At 33.3% G+C, this 19544-nt stretch overlaps 1 protein-coding gene across 1 annotated transcript in view; it reads left to right on the plus strand.

Annotated features, from left to right (window-relative positions):
- The first annotated feature begins 228 nt into the window (after positions 1-228).
- Positions 229-19544, plus strand: part of Upf1 (Upf1 RNA helicase) — a 43906-nt gene continuing 24590 nt past the window's right edge. Inside the window, exons 1-7 of the mRNA XM_089250288.1 lie at positions 229-639; positions 1868-2007; positions 8536-8625; positions 9093-9302; positions 12400-12538; positions 13405-13478; positions 13777-13949. Coding sequence (XP_089106414.1) covers positions 451-639; positions 1868-2007; positions 8536-8625; positions 9093-9302; positions 12400-12538; positions 13405-13478; positions 13777-13949 — 1015 coding nt within the window. The 5' untranslated portion in view covers positions 229-450. The remainder of the gene's footprint in view (positions 640-1867; positions 2008-8535; positions 8626-9092; positions 9303-12399; positions 12539-13404; positions 13479-13776; positions 13950-19544) is intronic.

Consider the following 19544-nt stretch of genomic DNA (forward strand, 5'->3'; position numbering starts at 1 on the left):
TGTTTTCGACCACAGGCTGCTTGTGGAATCGACAATTCTGTGACTTTTTTTTTTGGTGACATTTCGCGAAAACCCGTATTTGGCATCTTGATTTTTTTTTGGTAAAAAATATGGTCAATCCGAATCCACGTAATTTGTTTATCTGCTGATGACGACGATTTCGTGTGACGTGCGCAATATTTTCTTTTTCCTATTTCTGTGGAGTAGTTTTTTTTTTTTTCCCTTGTTGTTTTCCTCCTCGTCATTTCTATTCGCACTCCTCCTGCGCGAACGTCGTCTTCGTCGTCGTCGATGTCGGGAATACGTTAGTGGTGGCGAAACACGGTTGTTGTTGGAAATGTTTTGGCCACAAGGGAAACTGCATATTTGATTAACCATATTTAAAATTTGTTATTGTAATAGTTTGTTTTGTTTCTTACATGCTTGTCTGTGGACGGGAATAGAAGGAAAATGAGCGTAGATGCTTACGGTCCGAGTTCCCAAACTCTAACGTTTCTGGACCCTGAGGAAAGCAACGATTTGTTGGGTGCCGATACGCAAGGTTCGGATTTCGAATTCACCGATTTCTCCATTCCATCACAGACTCAAGCCTCTCAGCTTGAACATAATCAAAGCCATGGGGTCCCGAGATCGAGCCAGGTATATAAAAAAAGCATTTATATTACGTTTGTTGCTATGTGTTAAGCCTAAGCTCTGATATGTAAACTTTATCAATGTTATGAAACGTGGGAGGCGAAGAGAGAGAGAGAGGGAAATGTTCGGTTTTTAGTATTGGTTTTGTTCATGGGAGTCAGCGATTTTTTTTCTTCTTTAAATGTTTTTGAATGGTATCGTGCTAATCTACCAATATTGCACTGTGAAATTATAGGTTAGTGTTTCTTCCTAATTGTATTTTTTTTTTTTTTACTTTGTGTACAGAAGATCACTGAATTCACGAACAGATTAAATTTGATCTTTTTGTAAATATTGTTAGTTGAGAATGTAATATATTTGTATCTGAGAATTTGTCTAACCCACTACTGCTGAATTGCACATAAACCCCGTAAATATTACTCTCAAGAACTTCTAACGAAGCGGTATGTGTTGGAATGTAAAAATTTGTAGTCGCCAATGGGAATCAAACCCTGTGCTTGTCTAAATGACTGTTTCCCGTAGCAAGCAATATAACCCACTGAGTAATGATGGAACATACTAGGGCAGAGATATGGGGGGCAATGACTAAGCCAACCAATCTAATGTATATATGTGTGTACATATAAATTTACATCATCTTGTCTTACTCCCAGTCATTCAAGTCTGTCTCTCCGCCTATGCACAGCAGTGAAATAGCTCAAGAAAAAACAGGTGCCCGGATGCACCTGCTGGTGCTAATCACGTTAGCATGATTTACTTGTGGCTTAATAGTAGGCCCTGGTAATCATAGGTGATGGGTATGTAGGAAGATCAGCAATGTTGTAGCAGGTACTTGGGTTATGGGTTTTTTACAGAAGATACTGTAAATGTTCAGGAATTTGTAGCCAGCAAGAAAGGGGTAAAGTGTCCCCTCCCCTTCCCAAGAAGAAAATGGCTGATGTATTTCGAGGAACGAGATCAAATTTATCAGTTGTGATACTGTTAGTTGTAATTTTTGGTTTTATCCCGACCAGACAACAATATTTTCTAGGTTATCCCTTTGTAGAAAAGAAATATACATCATGAATAAAACAAGTTTTATTTTAGTCAGACACAACATTGTTTAACTTTTATGAAGGGGAAAATTGTATAATTTTTTGACAAATTTTTGTTTCATCCCATGTAATGCATGTACCATGATATTGAAGTTTTTGTTTCATATTGTCATCAAGTTTTTCAAATTGTTTTTCAATAGTTGAATGGATCGGAGCCTGTCCTCCAGAATGGATTGGATCGAGATGTTGTTAGCACGACCCAGAGTCTCAATGAGTTGACTTTCCAAGAAGATGAAGAGGATCAGTACTATACCAAAGATTTACCTGATCATGCGTGCAAGTAAGTTAATATTGGTGTTTGAAAAGTTCCTAATTTGCCTTAGGAATTCTCAAAAGATCAAATTTATATCCTTATAAGCCATATACATTCGAATCTAATTTGCACTCCCAGCTGTAAATCGTATATCATTTCCCCTCGTGTCAGAAGCATGAATATGCAATGTACTTTGGGGGGAAATGTGGGAAATGATGTTTGAATGTTTATTTTACCCAGGTCCCAAAGTAGAATATGTTGAAATCTGATGTACGTTGTAGAACAATCACTGTTCCTGCAGAACAATCTGGACAGGGTTCCCAGCGACCTGGAATGTCAGGGAATTAGAAAACGGTCAGGGAAGATATGAAATATTTGTCAAGTGAGGGAAAATTCTAAATACTTGGGACAAGTCGGAAAATCGAAGGAGGAAAAAAATCAGGATAAATCTACATTCAAGTGATTTACCTTCACTTTTTTCATGGAAGATTATTTTTCAGATTCAGAGAATAAAGAAGAATCTTATCAACATTTTCCTCCAGATCCCCTACTGAACAAAATGTCTTATCAGTTGAAGGGTGGGATTTTACATACTGGAAAACAATATTGGCCAAGGAACAATCTGCCCTCTGAGTAAATAGATGAAGGGATCTAAAGTGGAGGGACCCTCCTTTCCATTGTTGAAAACAAAGCCAATACCAGCTCTTAACTTCTTTCTCTCTTCTGAAAAAACATTTTATCCTCCTGCTTTTTTTTCCTGCCTGTGGGTAGAGAACCTTTATATGTTGAAGAATGATTTGAATTCAATTATCTGCGTTAGATTTCCAAGGAAACTGGTATTGTGTGCAAGATCATATACACAATTTGATTTTTTAAGGGGTGGGGTGGTGACGAAATATTAGCATTCTGTCTGTAATGTGTATATTACTGCAAATTCAATGATATATTACCGCAAAATGATATATATTCCCCCCTGTATTTGTGGGTTCTTCCCTTCATTGGATTTTTCCAACAATCGTCATTCACATGTTTCGTTTACAAAATTTGTGTTGTGTTTGTTTTGGATGGCTCATTTGTCTAGTGCTACTGAAAATGTTTCAAAAAGACAAAGAAAAGAAAACTTTACAAAATAAAATTGGATTTATTGACTATGCTTGGCAAAAGTAAGTCTATTGCTGCAGTGGCTCACCATTATGGAATCAATGAATCTACGGTGAGATATATTAAGAAAAAGAAATCTGAAATTCAATCAGCCATGGCTAGCTGCACCTGTGACAGTGAAAACTTTGCATTGCCTATGGAATGTGTGTATTTTTCATACAGAAAATACAGGGTTTTTTCTGGGTACAAGACTGTTACAAAAAAGGTAGTCCAATTGATTGTAATATTATAATGGAAAAGGGTGAAAAAATTAATTTACTCTTCTATAAATGGAAGGGGAAGTGAAACGTCTATTTCATCAGAATTTTATGCAAGTAAAAGTTGATTTCATAGGTTTAAGAAACGATTTGGATTACACAATGTAAAAATCACTGGCAAACAAGCTGCTGCCGACCAGCAGGCAGCTATAAAATTTCCAAAGACTAGAAAATTATTGAAGAGAAGTGATATTCACCTCAGCAGGTGTTTAACGCTGACAAAACTGCTCTATTTTAGAAGAAAATGATGCAGAGAACATTTATCTCCCAAGAAAAGCGAGCCCCTGTTTTTAAGGCAAGTTAAGGTTAACTTACTATGTTGTTTGTGCAAGTGTGTATGGGTACCTGGTAAAGCCCACAGTCATGTTCAAATCTATGAATCCATGAGCATTGAAGGGAAAGGATAAGTCAAAGGTCTCGCACAGTATTTTGGATGAACAGTAGAAAAGCTTAGACTGTGAAAACTTTTCCTGGATTGGTTTAAACAATGGTTCGTTCCAAAAGTCAGGAAGTACCTTGAGAGTGAAGACATGCGATTCAAAGTTCTTTTGATACTGAATAAAACTCTTAGACACCCAGATGTCAATTAGTTCAAAGCTGATGGTGTGGAAGTCCGTTATATGTCTCCTAATACAACATCTGTCATTCAGCCCCCTTGATCGGGAGCAATGAGAGTATTCAAGGCGAACTATACATGTCACTCAATGAAGATGATTGTGCATACAATAGAAGAAGATGCAAATGTAAAAAATATCTTGAAGGTATGGAAGAATTACACTATTGCTAATGCCATTACTGTCATCACTAGAACCATGGCAGCTCTTAAGAGAGAAACAGTCAACTTGGGTTGGATTGACCTTGGTCATAACGTGCGCTCCAGGACATGACTATTTTTACAGAGCCAACTGAAGAGATTATAAAAGACATTGTCGCGTTAGTGAAACAGGTGGGTGGAGAAGGATTCAATGATATAGATGTAGAAGAGAAGTCGAACAGCTAATTAATATCAATTCAGAGGCATTGACCGAGGAGAAAATAATGCAGCTGGTTGCTCATGAAGCAAGCGGTACCAGACGATCAAAATAAAGAAATAAAAGAAAAGTTATCCATGAGGAACTATGAGGATTTAACATAGGGAAAGGGCTTCGCGAGTTTAAATCAGCAATAGATTATTTTCATGATATAGATCCCTCTATAGTATGCTCTTCATGTGTAGAACAATTGGTAGAGGAAGTCTTGTCAACATACTGGATGATATGAAGAAGAAATAGCAAACAAAGAAATCACAATGTTCTTTCAGAAAACATCAACAATTGGTTGCTGCACTATTTTACATTCCCTTATATTTTTGGGTCACCCTACTCTTCTCATGATGTTCAATAAACGAGATAAACAAAAAAAACTATGGTTTCGGTTATTCACAGTTTTCCCATATTTTTCTCACCCCCAGACTGTAACCCCCACGAATATGGGGGCGACTATAATTTAGAGTGATATTGGATGGTTTAGACTTATATATGCTTGTGACAGTGTACACGCTTTTGGTCAGGGAAATTTTTGAATTTGGTTGGGGAAAGTCGGAAATTATCAAGCAGATTTTGCTGGGAACCCTGCTGGAAGAATTTAAAAAAAATGTAGAAAACACTATTATGGGAATCTTTACTGCAAAACATTTCCAGTCAGCTGAGGACTGATTGCACAACAATGAAAAACATTGTTTTGAGGTACCCAGAGTTGGCAAGTTTTCGCCACAGTGGAAAAAATTGCCCCAGCAAAAATTGAAAGAATTCAAAATTTCAACTTTTATGAAACAAGTTCCTAGAATCCGGGTTGGGTTTTTGGCATAAAAAAAACCTGTTTTTTACAGGATAAGCATCAAAAACTGGTTTAAATTGTCAAACTGTCGAAAACCTAAATGAATGCTTTTGGATAATGTTTTGAACACAATAGGTATATAACATGAAGAGCTTACCTTTTTGCATATTACAATGCTTTAATTTTAAACTTTAGTTTATTACAATTATTAAAACCGAATAACATTTATAATTTTGAATTTTTCGATACCTGAAGAATCTAGAACTGATAATTAGGGATGCATAAATTTTGTATTTACCAAATAACCGCGATAAATGTGAAATTTGCCAATTTTGATGAATAAATACTGAAATTGATGTTTTTTTACGAAATCTAGGTAATTTATACTTTTTGAAGTGGAATGTCGTAATTTTGTTCATTACTTGTGAGTGTGCTTGAAAGGGAAACCACAAGCATTACTTTTTTTCCCCCATTTGACGTTGTTAGATGTAAATACAGTCGAGTTTGGTTATAACATAGCCCTAGGTGATTCAAGAAGTGTATGTAATAACCAACATGTATGGCATAGGGAGGTGTTGAAATTAGATTACGCAGCAATGACATATATGCATTATCGAGATTGTCGTGGAAAAAATAAGCTTATGCCTCACATAATTAAAATATAATATAGCATGAATATAGTTTTTGATTGGTATCTGGGAATTTTGGAAATTTATTTAGAAAACGAGATAATATATACAACATGCAGATATTTTTTTAAATGTTAATGAGAGATTTTTTGAGTTTATGCTAATAGTTTTTCCCTTTGAAGTTGACAGTATTGTACATTTAAAAAATTCAGAAAAAATAATCCCACTGATCATGAATTCACCAATTAATAATGCTCTTGAATTAGCCAGCGGTCTTAGCTTGAATTGAGACCACAAATAAAAAGATCACAAAGTTAAAAAAACAAGTAAAAATTCTATAATTCGAAGAGCATAGACGATACAGTTCTGCACAGGAAGACAGGATTTTTTATTAAATGTCAAATTTTATTGCCAAAATAGTTACATTTATAATCAGTGTTATCTGTTGATTAGGAAGTGTAACTCTTCCATCCATGTATTTTCGCATTTATTGAAAAAATTTAGGTCTAAGATATCACCCTTATATATAAGGAATGTTGTCCATAAAAGGTAATTTTTGACTATATTTTCCTGGGGGGGGGGGGGATTTGCAGTATTTCTTTTTTGGTTAAGGTTTTTTTTTTTTTTTTTTTGGTTTGTTATATCCATAGTGTATGTTTTAAGCAGGGTATAACAGATAAAAATGTATAGACGTGAATGGGTCAAATTTTAAGGATTTCACAACCGTATTTTTTATCCACCGGTTATATTATAAGTGTATCCCGATTGCATATGCAACTTTTTTGAATTTTGGAAAATGCTATAAAAAGCATTTGAAAAATAAGGTAAAATTAATAGAAAATAGAGATACTTTTTTTTAAAATGCGAAATTTTTGATTTCAACCGTTTTATTTATTCGAGTTGTTGTTTGTGTGTGTGAACAAAAGTGAAATTTTTCATTTGGAATTCATTATTGTGAAATGCGAAATTTCTGATTTAAAAATTTTTTTGTAAAATTTACATATCTCTACTGATAATACATAATTTTATGTTTCATTTTATCGAAACTATTGATTATCTTTGTTCAATTTACTGAGTCAAAAAGAGCTGTTTATTCAAAATATGTGTGATAACGGATCTGAGGGTTAGGTTTTTGACCTCATTTTCCTTCAGCTTTTATGCTATGCTCTATTCAGATTATATATTTTATGAGAAAACAATATATATATTGTACAAAATAATTCTGTAGAGTGTAGAAAATTATTTTACAATCATATTAAGTATTTATTTATATACAGTCATTTTAAACATTACGTATATTGTATTTCCAATGGGGACTTTTGTGACCTGCAGTATTTGAGATTTTTGATGCGACAGTTTAATCTGTCAAAAACCTGCAAACCTGCCTAGAATCGTAACAAACTTTATAAAGGTGAAATATTTTAAACTAAATAATTTTTTCCCATTTTCGAATAAGCTGTTTTTCTTTCAATTAAACAAATGGGTTGGAGAAATATGAATAACTTTCTGCCAAGCAAGTTGCCAGTAAACAAGTTCTTAATAAAGCATGTCTTTTCTTGATTAAACCCAACGTCACGATAATAACACAGAATTGCAATGAATGCAGAGCAGTGTTTTCTATCCAGCATTTACCCAAGTATCCCAGATAAAAACCAGATCCTATGTCACAATAAGGGTCAGTGAAGTTAGTGTTTATTTCACTCTAAAATATTGATCACTATCACTGACTAAGCTCACAGTATTGTAATTTTTAACTTATTGTCAAGATTTTTTGTTGAATTTTTTTTTTTTGGAATTTCTTGAGCAGTTGCTGGTGAAAACGTGACCCTAACCATGTTACTGTATGGAGGTTATTTTCCTAAAAATGTTTTGTAACGTGCTTTAATGGGAATACCCATTTGCATTTCAGGCAAAATGTAAATAGCAAAACAAGGTACCCAACCAGCTGATTAAAAAAAAAAAGAAAATTTTCACATTCATGCTTCTGGCATGCAGAGGACGATATGTTATCAGTGACAATATTCACCCTCAATTAGGTGCAATGTAAGAGTTATTATGTAAGATTCAACTTTTCCAGAACATAGTGACCTTTTTCTCTGATGTTGATGGACATGCAGACATAAATTTAAAAATTTTGCATTGTCTTTAGATTTTAATTTTTCATAAAATTTTGGGCACGCACCAATGTAAATTTTTTTCAGCGTGGCAACTTGGTGACAGGAATTTATCTAGCCATGAGATATTAAGTAGACATGGGTAGTGAACAGTGAAATTTATCAAAAGCAATCATGGCTCATGGCTGCCTGTCATTATATGGAAAAACTACCAAACCAGTTTACAATGGCACAGAGGTTAAAAACCAATGATTCTCAACTGCAGAGTCCTGACTTCAGTCAAATTGGGCTGTGAGTGGAATCCATCCCCACCACCCGAATTTTTTTCCCAGTAGTTGACTGTTGGTATCAAAAAGAAATGTGCTTGGTGCCTGAATTATTTCTCAGTTTGTCAAGCCTCTGCTTAATATGAATGCTACCAATAACTCAATTAAAGTACTCGATATTAACTCATATTTATACTTGAATATTGCATCTGAAAGGTGAAAATGTGCAATTGATGTTAAATGCTATTTTTTAGACGTTGATTAATTTAGTAATTGAATTATTTTCTTGTAATTTAATTTTTTTCAATTTCAGATACTGTGGCATTCATGATCCAGGTTGTGTAGTGCAGTGTAATATCTGCAAAAGATGGTTTTGTAATGGTAGAGGCAATACTTCAGGCAGGTAAAGGTACTTTTTTATAATATTTAGATGTATGATTTATGAACTTGCTATTAAAAGAATGTGTTATCTTGTCTTCGGGCACTTTTATAGCACTTTCTTTGAACCTCTTCATGCCGTCAACCTTAAGATTAAACACATAAAAAAAAAAGTGATAGTAAAAGAAAAATGGCTAATGATGGAAATAAAAATTGACTATTGTGATTTCTAGAGTAAAAACATCAGTAATTTCTAACATGCGTATTAACATTGATTGTCCCAGTCTTAAGTTGGTACTATTGAAAAGTGATGGCAAATCAATTGAGGGTTCAAAATTGTCACTGTATAAAGAGGTTTTATTGAATAATAATTTTTTTCAAGTCTGTTATGAAAGCCAGTTTAGTAAGAGTTTGAATTGTGTCAGATGTCATCATGTAATTTTTGAGTATTTGATTATATTAGGTTTAGATAACATTGTCTTTCACTTTCAGTCATATAATCAACCATTTGGTACGTGCCAAGCACAAGGAGGTGACTCTTCATAAAGATGGACCCCTTGGTGAAACAGTTCTTGAGTGTTATAGCTGTGGTTGTCGTAATGTTTTTGTCCTAGGCTTCATTCCTGCAAAAGCTGACTCTGTTGTAGTTCTTCTGTGCCGACAGCCATGTGCTGCCCAAAGTAGTTTGAAAGATATGAACTGGTAAGTAAATAAATTTTATAAGTAAAAAAATTCAGTTGCTTATAATTTTTGTATAGTTAGCATTATATAATTTTACAAAAAGTGGAAAACAAAATACTTTGTAGTTGATATGACAAAATTTTTAAATTGCTAGTGTATTTCTTGTGATTTGCAGATGTTTTCTCCATGTGCAGTCTATGTTCGTTATAGCAACCCCTAACTTAAAAAAAATGTATGAAAATTTAACTTGGCTGGCAAATATATTAATTTTTGTTTTTATAAAGGGAATAATGGGTCTTTTCGTAAAAGAACATACTTATATCAGAGTAGTTAATTGGCGAAAACATACTGGGCAAACTAAGCTTTTTCCCAGATATCTTGTTTATCAGGGGTTATCTTTGAGCATAACTCAAAATTAACTACATGATAAATTTTACGACCCATAGATTTGTTTATTTTTCTGAAATTAATGAAACCAGGGGCCCAATAAGTGCATTTATATGACCCAGCTTGGAAAAAGTTCCTGCGACCTATGTTTAGGTAGCAACCCATAGTTAAGAACCTATGCTGTAATATGCAGATTCAACACTGTAAGCTTTGCGTATGTTCATAAATTATTAGTGGGTGAAGCTAGGCCCTTTTATAAAGTTAAACATGCTTCACAAATTCGCCATCTATGACTGGTTGAATTCTGTTGTAAAAACTAAATAAATTTAGCTTTTTTTCATGTTGACCTTTCTTTTAAAATAAAAATCCTTGTAACATCCCTCAACATATCTTTTTGAAATTAGAATGCTAGAAAAAACATAATGAGTGGGAAAAGCATTCACTGTGTTTTAGTGTTCAGTGAAACCTTACTGCAATGATACTTTATACAATTGTAAATTCCCCCACATTATTTTTTCAAATATTTTTTAGAATCGCTTAGTCTAATGTTAAATTTCTCTTGATACAACACTGTCTTTTACTGTGGTAAATCCCTATGAATCAGTATTTTTCAAAGCGATTTTGAAACTACAACAATGATAGTTTTTGTGCTTAAACTTGCCTTTGATATATTAAACTTGTCACCCATCTTTGCGCTTTGAAAGGGTGCCTCCTAATAACATTCGCATCACTGTATTTCCAAAAATGTTGATGGAGTTGTAATTACTGCTAATTTCTGTGAAGTACAGTAATACCCTGACCTAATGTAATACTGCATTTATATCTTCTAGTCCTAAAAATGATTTATTTCAATTAGAAACTTTGAGCAAATCTTTAAGGCTTTTGATGCTACTTTTCTGGAATAGAATCCTACTAGAGTAGAATTGAAATTATGAATAGATACAAGAAAAAATTTCTTATTTCTTTCTACACATTTATTTTTTTTTCTCCTGAAAAATAGAGGCATCAGTAGAAAAATTTACCATGGCTTACGTCATTAATGTTAGAATCAATTACCAATGTAAGTTAGGGTATGACTGTGTGTGAAAGAATAATTATAATATCATAGGAGTGTTATAATCTTTCTATGATAGCAAAACATCTAACTGAATTTTATTATTCGACCAATTTTAATTTTTTTGTGGCGAATAAATGCACATGAAGTGCATTTTGTGATGGTTTTAAGCCTTTTAAAATTTCCCTGATCTGCATTATAACAACCATTGTGGAAATTACTTTACCTTCTAGAAATTTCCACCCATTTTCAAGATTGGTTTGTTTTTTTTCCCCAGATCTCGTGCAGGGATAAATGCTTCCCCCTCCCCTGAAACCAATAATAATAAAAACAAGGAAGATAAGAGCATTTGTCTTTTATTTATCATTTTGTTCTGTACGCATGTTTATATACAACTCCGAGAAGATGGGGAAAAAACAGTCTCTCCTGTTATCTAACTTTGACAAAAACTGAAAACTGATTCCACCCACTGTTGATTGGCAGGAGGGGGGATATGTTATCCGCCAAAGCTCTCTGTACAGATCCAACTGGGCTCGGGATTGTCAAAATGAGTAGGTTTTAAGAGGACGTGATATTTCTCAGAATTGCTGCTGTAAGGGCCAATTTAGAAGAGAAGTCAACATAATATATTTTGTGGAATGTGGTAATGCTCCCTCTCAATATAACTATAATCATTCTGCAACAACATTTTTGTGTGTTTGAATAGCAGAACTCTGCTACCAGACTTATTCCATTGCTGAGATCTCTTCCAGCCCACCTTTATGGCTGAGTCCTTTGGTTAACTTTTTCTGGGTCTGGGAGTATAGTTATTTTAGATTTCGTTGTTTGTCTATTTGTTTTTAATTGAATTGTGATAACCAATGGTAAAAAGCTTGCTGTCATCCATTTTACAAAGAAAGACCAAAATCAAGATGTACTTAAATGTGATTCTTGATACTCTGGGATTCTCTGAGATAATCTTTTTATTGGCACCATCAACTCAACCTTGAATTGAGATAGTCAAAATTGTGTTCCATTTATAGAAAAGGAAAATTTGCTTTTGAAAACCAAATATGATTTGGGTGTGAAATTTTTAATGCAATTCAAATATTGAACTGGAGTAAGTTCAGCTGTGTATATTTTTAAGTTGATCTTCCTGGGGTTGATATATGCAGTAGAATCGTGACTATCCAGCCTAATCTCTTGGCACCATGATGTTGCCAAATCATCAGAGCTGTCGCAAAACATCGCTAAGTTTATTGCAAATTTTGCGATATTTTAAGAGATGTGTTAATTCTCATTCTTACATAAGATAATGTTTATTTGCAGGTGAAAAATTACACAATAAATGATACAAAAATTATGTAAATGTCTTTTTAACAATATGTTGGCCCTTTTTTTTTCTGTAATTTTTCAAAAGGTACAGTACATAACAAACATTTACATTATGTATACATTTATGTATAAAGTGCCGACCTGTACAGAGAGATCACAAAATATGGTTTTTGGTATTAAAATGGTATTTTTTAATGGTAATTTCTGGGGATGGGAAGTGAGAGCATTTATAGAACTCTGGCCTATCAGGCTTTTCTGTCATCCAGCCTGCTCTTTCACCACATTAGTCCATATTCTACAGTATTAGTACAAATATGTGGCAGTAAAAGTAGTATTTCAGGGTTTTTTTTTTTGTGTGTGCAGGGATCCTGATCAGTGGAAGCCTCTCATCAGTGACCGTAGTTTCCTCCCATGGCTTGTCAAGGTACCTCAAGAACAAGAGCAATTGCGAGCTAGACAGGTCACTGCACAGCAGATAAACAAGCTGGAGGAATTATGGAAGGTATGAAATATTTGATAGAATCAATATATGTAGATTTTCATGAATGTCGTAATAGTATCAGAATTTCTTTCATCAATGTGCAGGTGTAAATTTTGCTATTTCATGAAAGAAATTTGTCATAGTCTGTAGCAGTGTAATAATGTGTAATATAATCTCTACAATTTGTAAGAGATTACGTTATAGACTATTTATTATAGTTTATAAATTAAACAATATTTATTTTCAATTGTGCATTTATGCTCTTTCAAGGATTACGTTATAACAGCCATATTTAAATCTGTAAATTTTGTAATCTCCTCTTGCTTTGCAAGGCTGTTGAAGTAATGCATATATATATGACTGTATGAGATGGGCTGTTTTTCTTTTTTTAACTTTCATTTAGTTTACTTTACAGACCTAAGATTAAGGTACATTTGTATAAAATATTTGAGATTGATCTGTGAAATGTTTGCTATCTAAGAAAAACATTTTAGTCTATACTTTTGAGACAGGCTTTTGTGTGTGTGTGTGTGTGTGTGTTTTTTTTTTCTCTTTTAATTTCCATTGAATAGTTTTAATTTTTTACCCTTGCTCTGCTTACACAATTTTTTTCGGGTTCCCAAGGATGACAGCGAAAAGAAGTTCCACTTTAGTTTATTTTGTGGTCATTGTGTAATGGCTTTATATATTTGAAATTCAGCTTTGAAAATGGTGGATTGATGTTCTTTTCATCATACAGTGTGCTGTCAACTAAATGTGTAAGGTTCACAAATATTTTAAATGTCTTTTCTCACACTGTGGTGCTCACTCCAAGAAGTACTTATAAAATACAGAAGTCAAAATTCAGTTTCCCAAAGTTCATAAAATTTTACTTTTCTATTTCTCAGGACAATGTGGATGCATCTTTTGAGGATTTAGAAAAACCTGGAGTAGATGAAGAACCTCAGCAAGTCCTACTTAGGTTGGTGTTTTTCCTCAAGCATTTGATAAGCATGCCTTTTGAGTGGTATTAAAAAATTGCTGAAGTTGTGAATCTTTTAAATTTTTTCATCAACATTCAAATAGTTCTTAATTTTTTCCTTTTGTAGTCTTGTGAATAAGTTATTTTTTCATGCTGATTTTACTTTTATTTATATTTAAGTGATGTAAAATGGAATTGGTGTGCATGTTGAAAATTAGATTTGCCTTACATTAAAATGATAAAAAAAATTGATGCTAACTTGTGTGTGTTTAAATAGAGATGTTTTTCTCTTAATCAGGTATGAAGATGGGTATCAGTACCAGAATATATTCGGTCCTCTTGTGAAAATGGAAGCTGATTACGACAAAAAATTAAAGGAGTCTCAAACTCAAGACAATATAGAAGTTCGTTGGGATATTGGATTAAATAAGAAAATTATATCATATTTCACCATTGCAAAGTCAGATACAGGTACAAAGCTTTTTTCTCCCCCTCTTAATATGATCCCTGATACAGTAATTTTGAGTACTGTAATTTCCTTTGTATAATCTGCTTGTGCAAACTTTTGTGGTACCTTTATCAATAATAATTGATAATCAAATCTTGAGGAATAGGAGAGGTTGATTTATAAAAAATTTTATTCTTTCACTTACTGTGAGAAATTCAGATGTTATGGAACCGTTTTAGCAAAGCTGTTTCAATTACCGGAAAGACTTGAAATTTTGTCAATCTTTTGTGAGTCATGTTTGAAATCTTTCATAGTGTCTTTCTTTTTTAAAAATAACGTGATCCTTGCATATTCTCAAGGGATCTGTATAATCCGTCCAAGGAATTTGTTAGTCAGACATCCATGCCTGAACAGAGATTCAAACCCAGACCTGCATTCGGAGGCTAGCTCCCTAAAAACTCAACTGCCAGGCGGCAAACTGTGTGAATAGTTTTGTATGTACAAGAAAAATCTGTTCTCCCCATTATATTGCAAATCATCACAAAGTGATTTAGCTGGGTACAACACATCTATTTACAATGAGAGTAGCTTAATCCTTTCACTGGGACATATGTGTCCCATACAGGTTCAAAAATTGGTAGCGAAAGAGTTAAGAGTTAAATTTTTGATAAGGTGTTTATTTGTAAGGATGCTGTACTTTTCAGCTATACACTTTTTCTTTAAATTTTTCATTCTATCCTTTTTCTCTTATGCTCTAGATTTCTTTCCATTGATATTTTTTTTTCTTTTAAATCTAAAAATCTTTGAATGTGATGAGGCATGAGCACTACATTCACTCTTTGCTAGCTACTGAGTTGAAGCAAAATGGAGATTTTGAAATAGGGATGTATATCTATTAATGCTGTATAATCCTGTTCTCTCTAAATTTTGTGTATTTGCCAACGCTTTCTCCTTCTGTTTCTTTTGATAAGTCCAATGTGCTCAATTATCTTATAAAATTGGGGGATTATTTTGCCCTAAATGCTGTTCCAGAGCATCTTGTTTTCTACTCGCTATTGTATCTGTCACAGATGCAGCACTAAGTTTTTCGGCAAATATTGGGATCTGTGAATATGCTGTGCCAGCTAGCATATGCTACCGCCATTTAAAATATGTTCTACTGAAGGTATTTTTATAATTCCTATTCTGACCTTGTGGCTAAATATTCTGGAGCTGTATTTCATCCAACCAGTTGTTGACTGATTATATATGGCTAATCTCATGAAACAACTTAGTGCTATAGCTCAAATTCAGTTTCCTAATTTTTAAATATCTCCTATTATTATGTCAAGACTTCCGACTTTTCAGGATTTGGTTGAAAAAATTTTCCCCAACCGATTCGATCCGTTGATAACACCGTTAAACTAGAACAGGATCTGGATAATTGGAAGTGGGAGCCACAATTCTAAAATTTATTGGAAATATTTACTTCTATCTGTTGAACTTGAAACTGCTATAACTTCCACGAGTTTGATCAAAATTGAATTTTCACAATATTTTTGTGCTTATGTTAATACAGCTTTTGAAAAAACGTAATAAGGAATAAAAACTGTTTGATTCATATTATATATATTCTCTGGGAGGATTACTATTATAAATAACTTGAGAATATAAACAACTTTTAATATAAACAACTTGAAAATACATTATCAGTTCTTGATGAGAATATTCTCCTAGTATTCATAATATAGTTATAAATAACAGGAGAATATTCTCATCAAGAATTTAAGAATATTCTCAAGTTATCCTTGAGAATATTCTCTAGAAGGACTACTTTTATGAAATCTTATCAAAAATAATAAGATTCATTCTCAAGTTATTAATAGTATTTCTTCCAGAGAATATTCTCCTCTATGAGAATATTCTTCAATTATAGAAGTCCTTCCAAATAGAGAGTATTCTCAAGAATATTTGTAATAACATGTATTGTTATAAATAACTTAAGAATAATTCTCATTTTCTATAAGAATATTCTCTAGTAATTTATAATAGTAAGTAATCCTTCAAGAGAATATTCTTTCCGTCTCTCTTCCCGTCAAAAAGACAGGAATATTGAAGTTTGTAGCCCACAGTATTAAATTTTAAAAGCAAGAAAATCAAACCAACATGGCTGAATTGCACAATTTTTAAAGAAATATGAGTGTTGGAGAATTTAAGTGTATGTGTGCATTGAAGAAAACATTTTTGTATCTTATAATGAAAGTGATTATATAGGGATAGCTTCCTTCATCAACCAACTTTGGTTAAATTTTTTGTTTTGAACTTATTTTAAAATTAGATAAATTTTCAGAAATAATTTTCTAAGGTTTTAACCTTGAGGTTTCTAAAATCTTCATAACCAAACTTTTTAAACCTCTCGCCATGACCAAGAGAATATTCTCAAGATATTCTCTTGGTCATTTAAAAAAATGAATAATCTTGATTATTTTCCAATTTTTACATCCACGAAAATAATATCATTCTCCGAGAATATTCTCACATCTCTACGTCTCACTATCTTCAATTAGACTTTCAAAAACAAACTAAAGTCAAACCTCACTACAAGGATACCCAATATAGCGATAAATTCTTCTGAAACGATATTTTTGCCAGTCTTGTTTGAAAATGTCTATATTCTAATGTTAAACTGCTGCCTGTCAATATAACCTTTTTACAGTAATTTTTTTTCTTGGTCTGCAGAGCATTGTTATATTGAGGTTTCACTGTATTTAATTGTTTCCTGAATTTCAAACTCAGATTTCTTAACCAATGAAAATTGTGAGCTTCATGATCTTAATTTTGTGGATTCCCAGTTGCAGCCTCATCAGCAATATCAGTTGAAAAAGTTGTTTTTTCACTTTGATAAACTGTTTTTAAAAAAACCCTGGGCATGCATAAGTTGTATTGCATTCAATTGATACAGGTCATTATGAACCAGTGGCATGTAAACCTTACTGGGCGGACTGTATAAAACAGGCTGAAATGGATAAAGTGAAGAGGTGTTAGATCAAGGTATTATTTAGGAGGCACAGAACTTGTAGTCATCTCTGGTAGTGTTGATGTGGAACAATGAGTGTATCTATATTTTATATAAATTAAACAAGAAGTCAAATCAGATCATCATTAGCAAATATCCGCTACCTATTATTGACATTATTTGGGGGAATTTGACTACTACAAAATATATAACAACGTTAGATTTTCAAAGTGGTTATTTTCAAGTATTAATGCATCCAAATGATGTGGCAAAAACTGCATTTACAGCAAGAGATGTTCATTATCAAATTTTGCGGATATCTTTTGGAGTATCAGGAGGTTTGGCAACGGTAGACAGGGCTCCTCCTCTGTTTGTTGGTAAGTGTGTTCACATCTATTTAGATATAATTTTCAGTCAAACCTGGAACACCATAGTGACCATTTACATGAAATTTTTCAAATATTCACTCTAGATGAACTAATGTTAAATTGAAATATGCATTTGCTAGATTGTTTTGGACATATTTAAGTATAATCATCAACAGATATGTATTCTTCCTATAAATGAGAAAGTAAAAGCTATAACTGGCTTTCCATGACTCACCACTCCAAAACAATTGCCACATTTTTTTAGCATGCAGATGGTATCAAAAGTTCATTCCAAACTTTTCAGAAATTTGCAAACCACTTTACCAGTTGAAGAAAAAATTGTGATGTGCCAATGGTCACAAACTGTGAAACATCATCTCAAAGTTAGAACCGTTTTGATGTCTGCTCCTGTTTTGAAATTGTCTTGTAAAAATTGCCCATTTGAAATTCATTCAGATGTTAGTAAAGTTAGTATAGCAGTAGAGAGTGTGTTAATGCAAGGTGGTCACCCAATCGCATATGCAAGTCTCACATTGCAGTCTGCTAAAAGAAATTACAGTACTATAGATTTAGAGTGCCTGGCTGTAATTTTTGCACTGGCAACTTTTGAATAGTCTTCCTGTTCAAGTGTTAACGGATCATGCAACACTTTTTCACGTGTGTTCTTCCAAAAATTTGAATTCTCATGTACAAAGATGGGATATTTAATTATTGGGATTTAGCATTGGTATTTGCCACCGTAAAGGTGTTACTAATCAACTACCCAAAGCATTTTCTGGAGCTCTATTACATTTATGTTCAGAGCATAATGGATTTGCATTTTAATTGGGTTGCTATATTTTTTGAAATATGACATCCATATTTTTATGGGCATCTTTTTCTCAGCCACCTCGTTGGGCGTTTTGCCTGTTGTGGCGTTGTATTTGTAACCTGAACTTAGTGATGGCGAATGTCTTTTCTATTTTGTGACTCGCCTCTTGAACTGACTCTATGGTAAACTGATGAAATATTGCAGTACATGTATTAAATATTATTTTCAAATTTGTGTTACTGCCAGAAAACATTCAGAATTGTGTTGTTAATCAAGTGAAAGATTAAAAATCTTGTCAACAGAATTTTATTTTACAAAAAAAATCCAATTAAGTTGGGTAAATTTCGCCCAGTTATTCCAAAATTCTTGATTCACTCACTTCTGACTTATCTGTATAATTTCCCTTCATACGGTCATTTAAGTGTGCAAAAAACTGCAGAAATTGTGAAAATGTGCCTATTTTCTAGATTTGTATGAATCAAGTGGTTGACTTTCTCAGTTTTGTAAATTTTTCAGATTCGCATAGCGAATGCCAGTCATTTCAAAACTATTAATGAATGTTATCTGTATATGGTATACCTAAATCTATTGTGACAGCCAATGGTCCAGATTCTGGTGTTTTTAGTAATATGTGTAGCAGTCTCTGTACTCACATGTCACACTACAGCATTGATTTATAGGCCGCAAGCAAATATTACTGAAAGAGTAAATCCCATGTATTTGTATGATAACTAAAGTTATAAATAGTACTCACAATAATTGAGACTTGAATCTGAACCAGTTCGCTCTAGCTCTAAGATTGGCAGTACACGACACCATCTTCACTTTAAAATATGAAGGACGGATGGCAGCACCAGAGCAAGAATACAAAAAAGCACAACTTTGATTACATTAGGGCCACACATATACACACAGCATGTTCTGGCATGTACGGATTTGTTATAAATTCTGCAATGGGTGTGTGCAAAGCACATGTATGATTGAGTAGTACTACATTACATCACAGGTACCTCTCCTGCTGAACTCTTTTTGGGCTGTACAACAGCTTTGTTGGACGCTGTACTTAAAAATTTCGGTCTTATAGAAAGTCAGTGTCATCAGTTCAAGAAGCCATTCATTATGTGCAAGCAGCCCAAAATACATAATTTCAATGCAATAAACATAAAAGAGAAAGTACAATTCAAGTTGGTGATTACATGTTATTGGAAATGCATACTCAGTCATTCATCCACATCTCAGCATTTCATTGCAAAAATTTTCTCTGTGGTGACCGTAAAGACATCATTTTTACGACGTTGCACGTTTTCATTTCACAATTCCTTTCACTTGAGCGTCTTACTGTGCCACTAGATGGAACTGTATCAACTAATATTCTTGCCACACATTGTGGGAAGTGCCAATCCAGATCAAATTCAACCATGTTAGATACAAACTTGAACGTCCT

The sequence above is a fragment of the Pholcus phalangioides genome, unplaced genomic scaffold, assembly GCF_987345545.1.
Source record: "Pholcus phalangioides strain wild (caught in Gottingen) unplaced genomic scaffold, Ppha-v1.0 ptg000003l_1, whole genome shotgun sequence".
NCBI lineage: Eukaryota > Metazoa > Arthropoda > Arachnida > Araneae > Pholcidae > Pholcus > Pholcus phalangioides.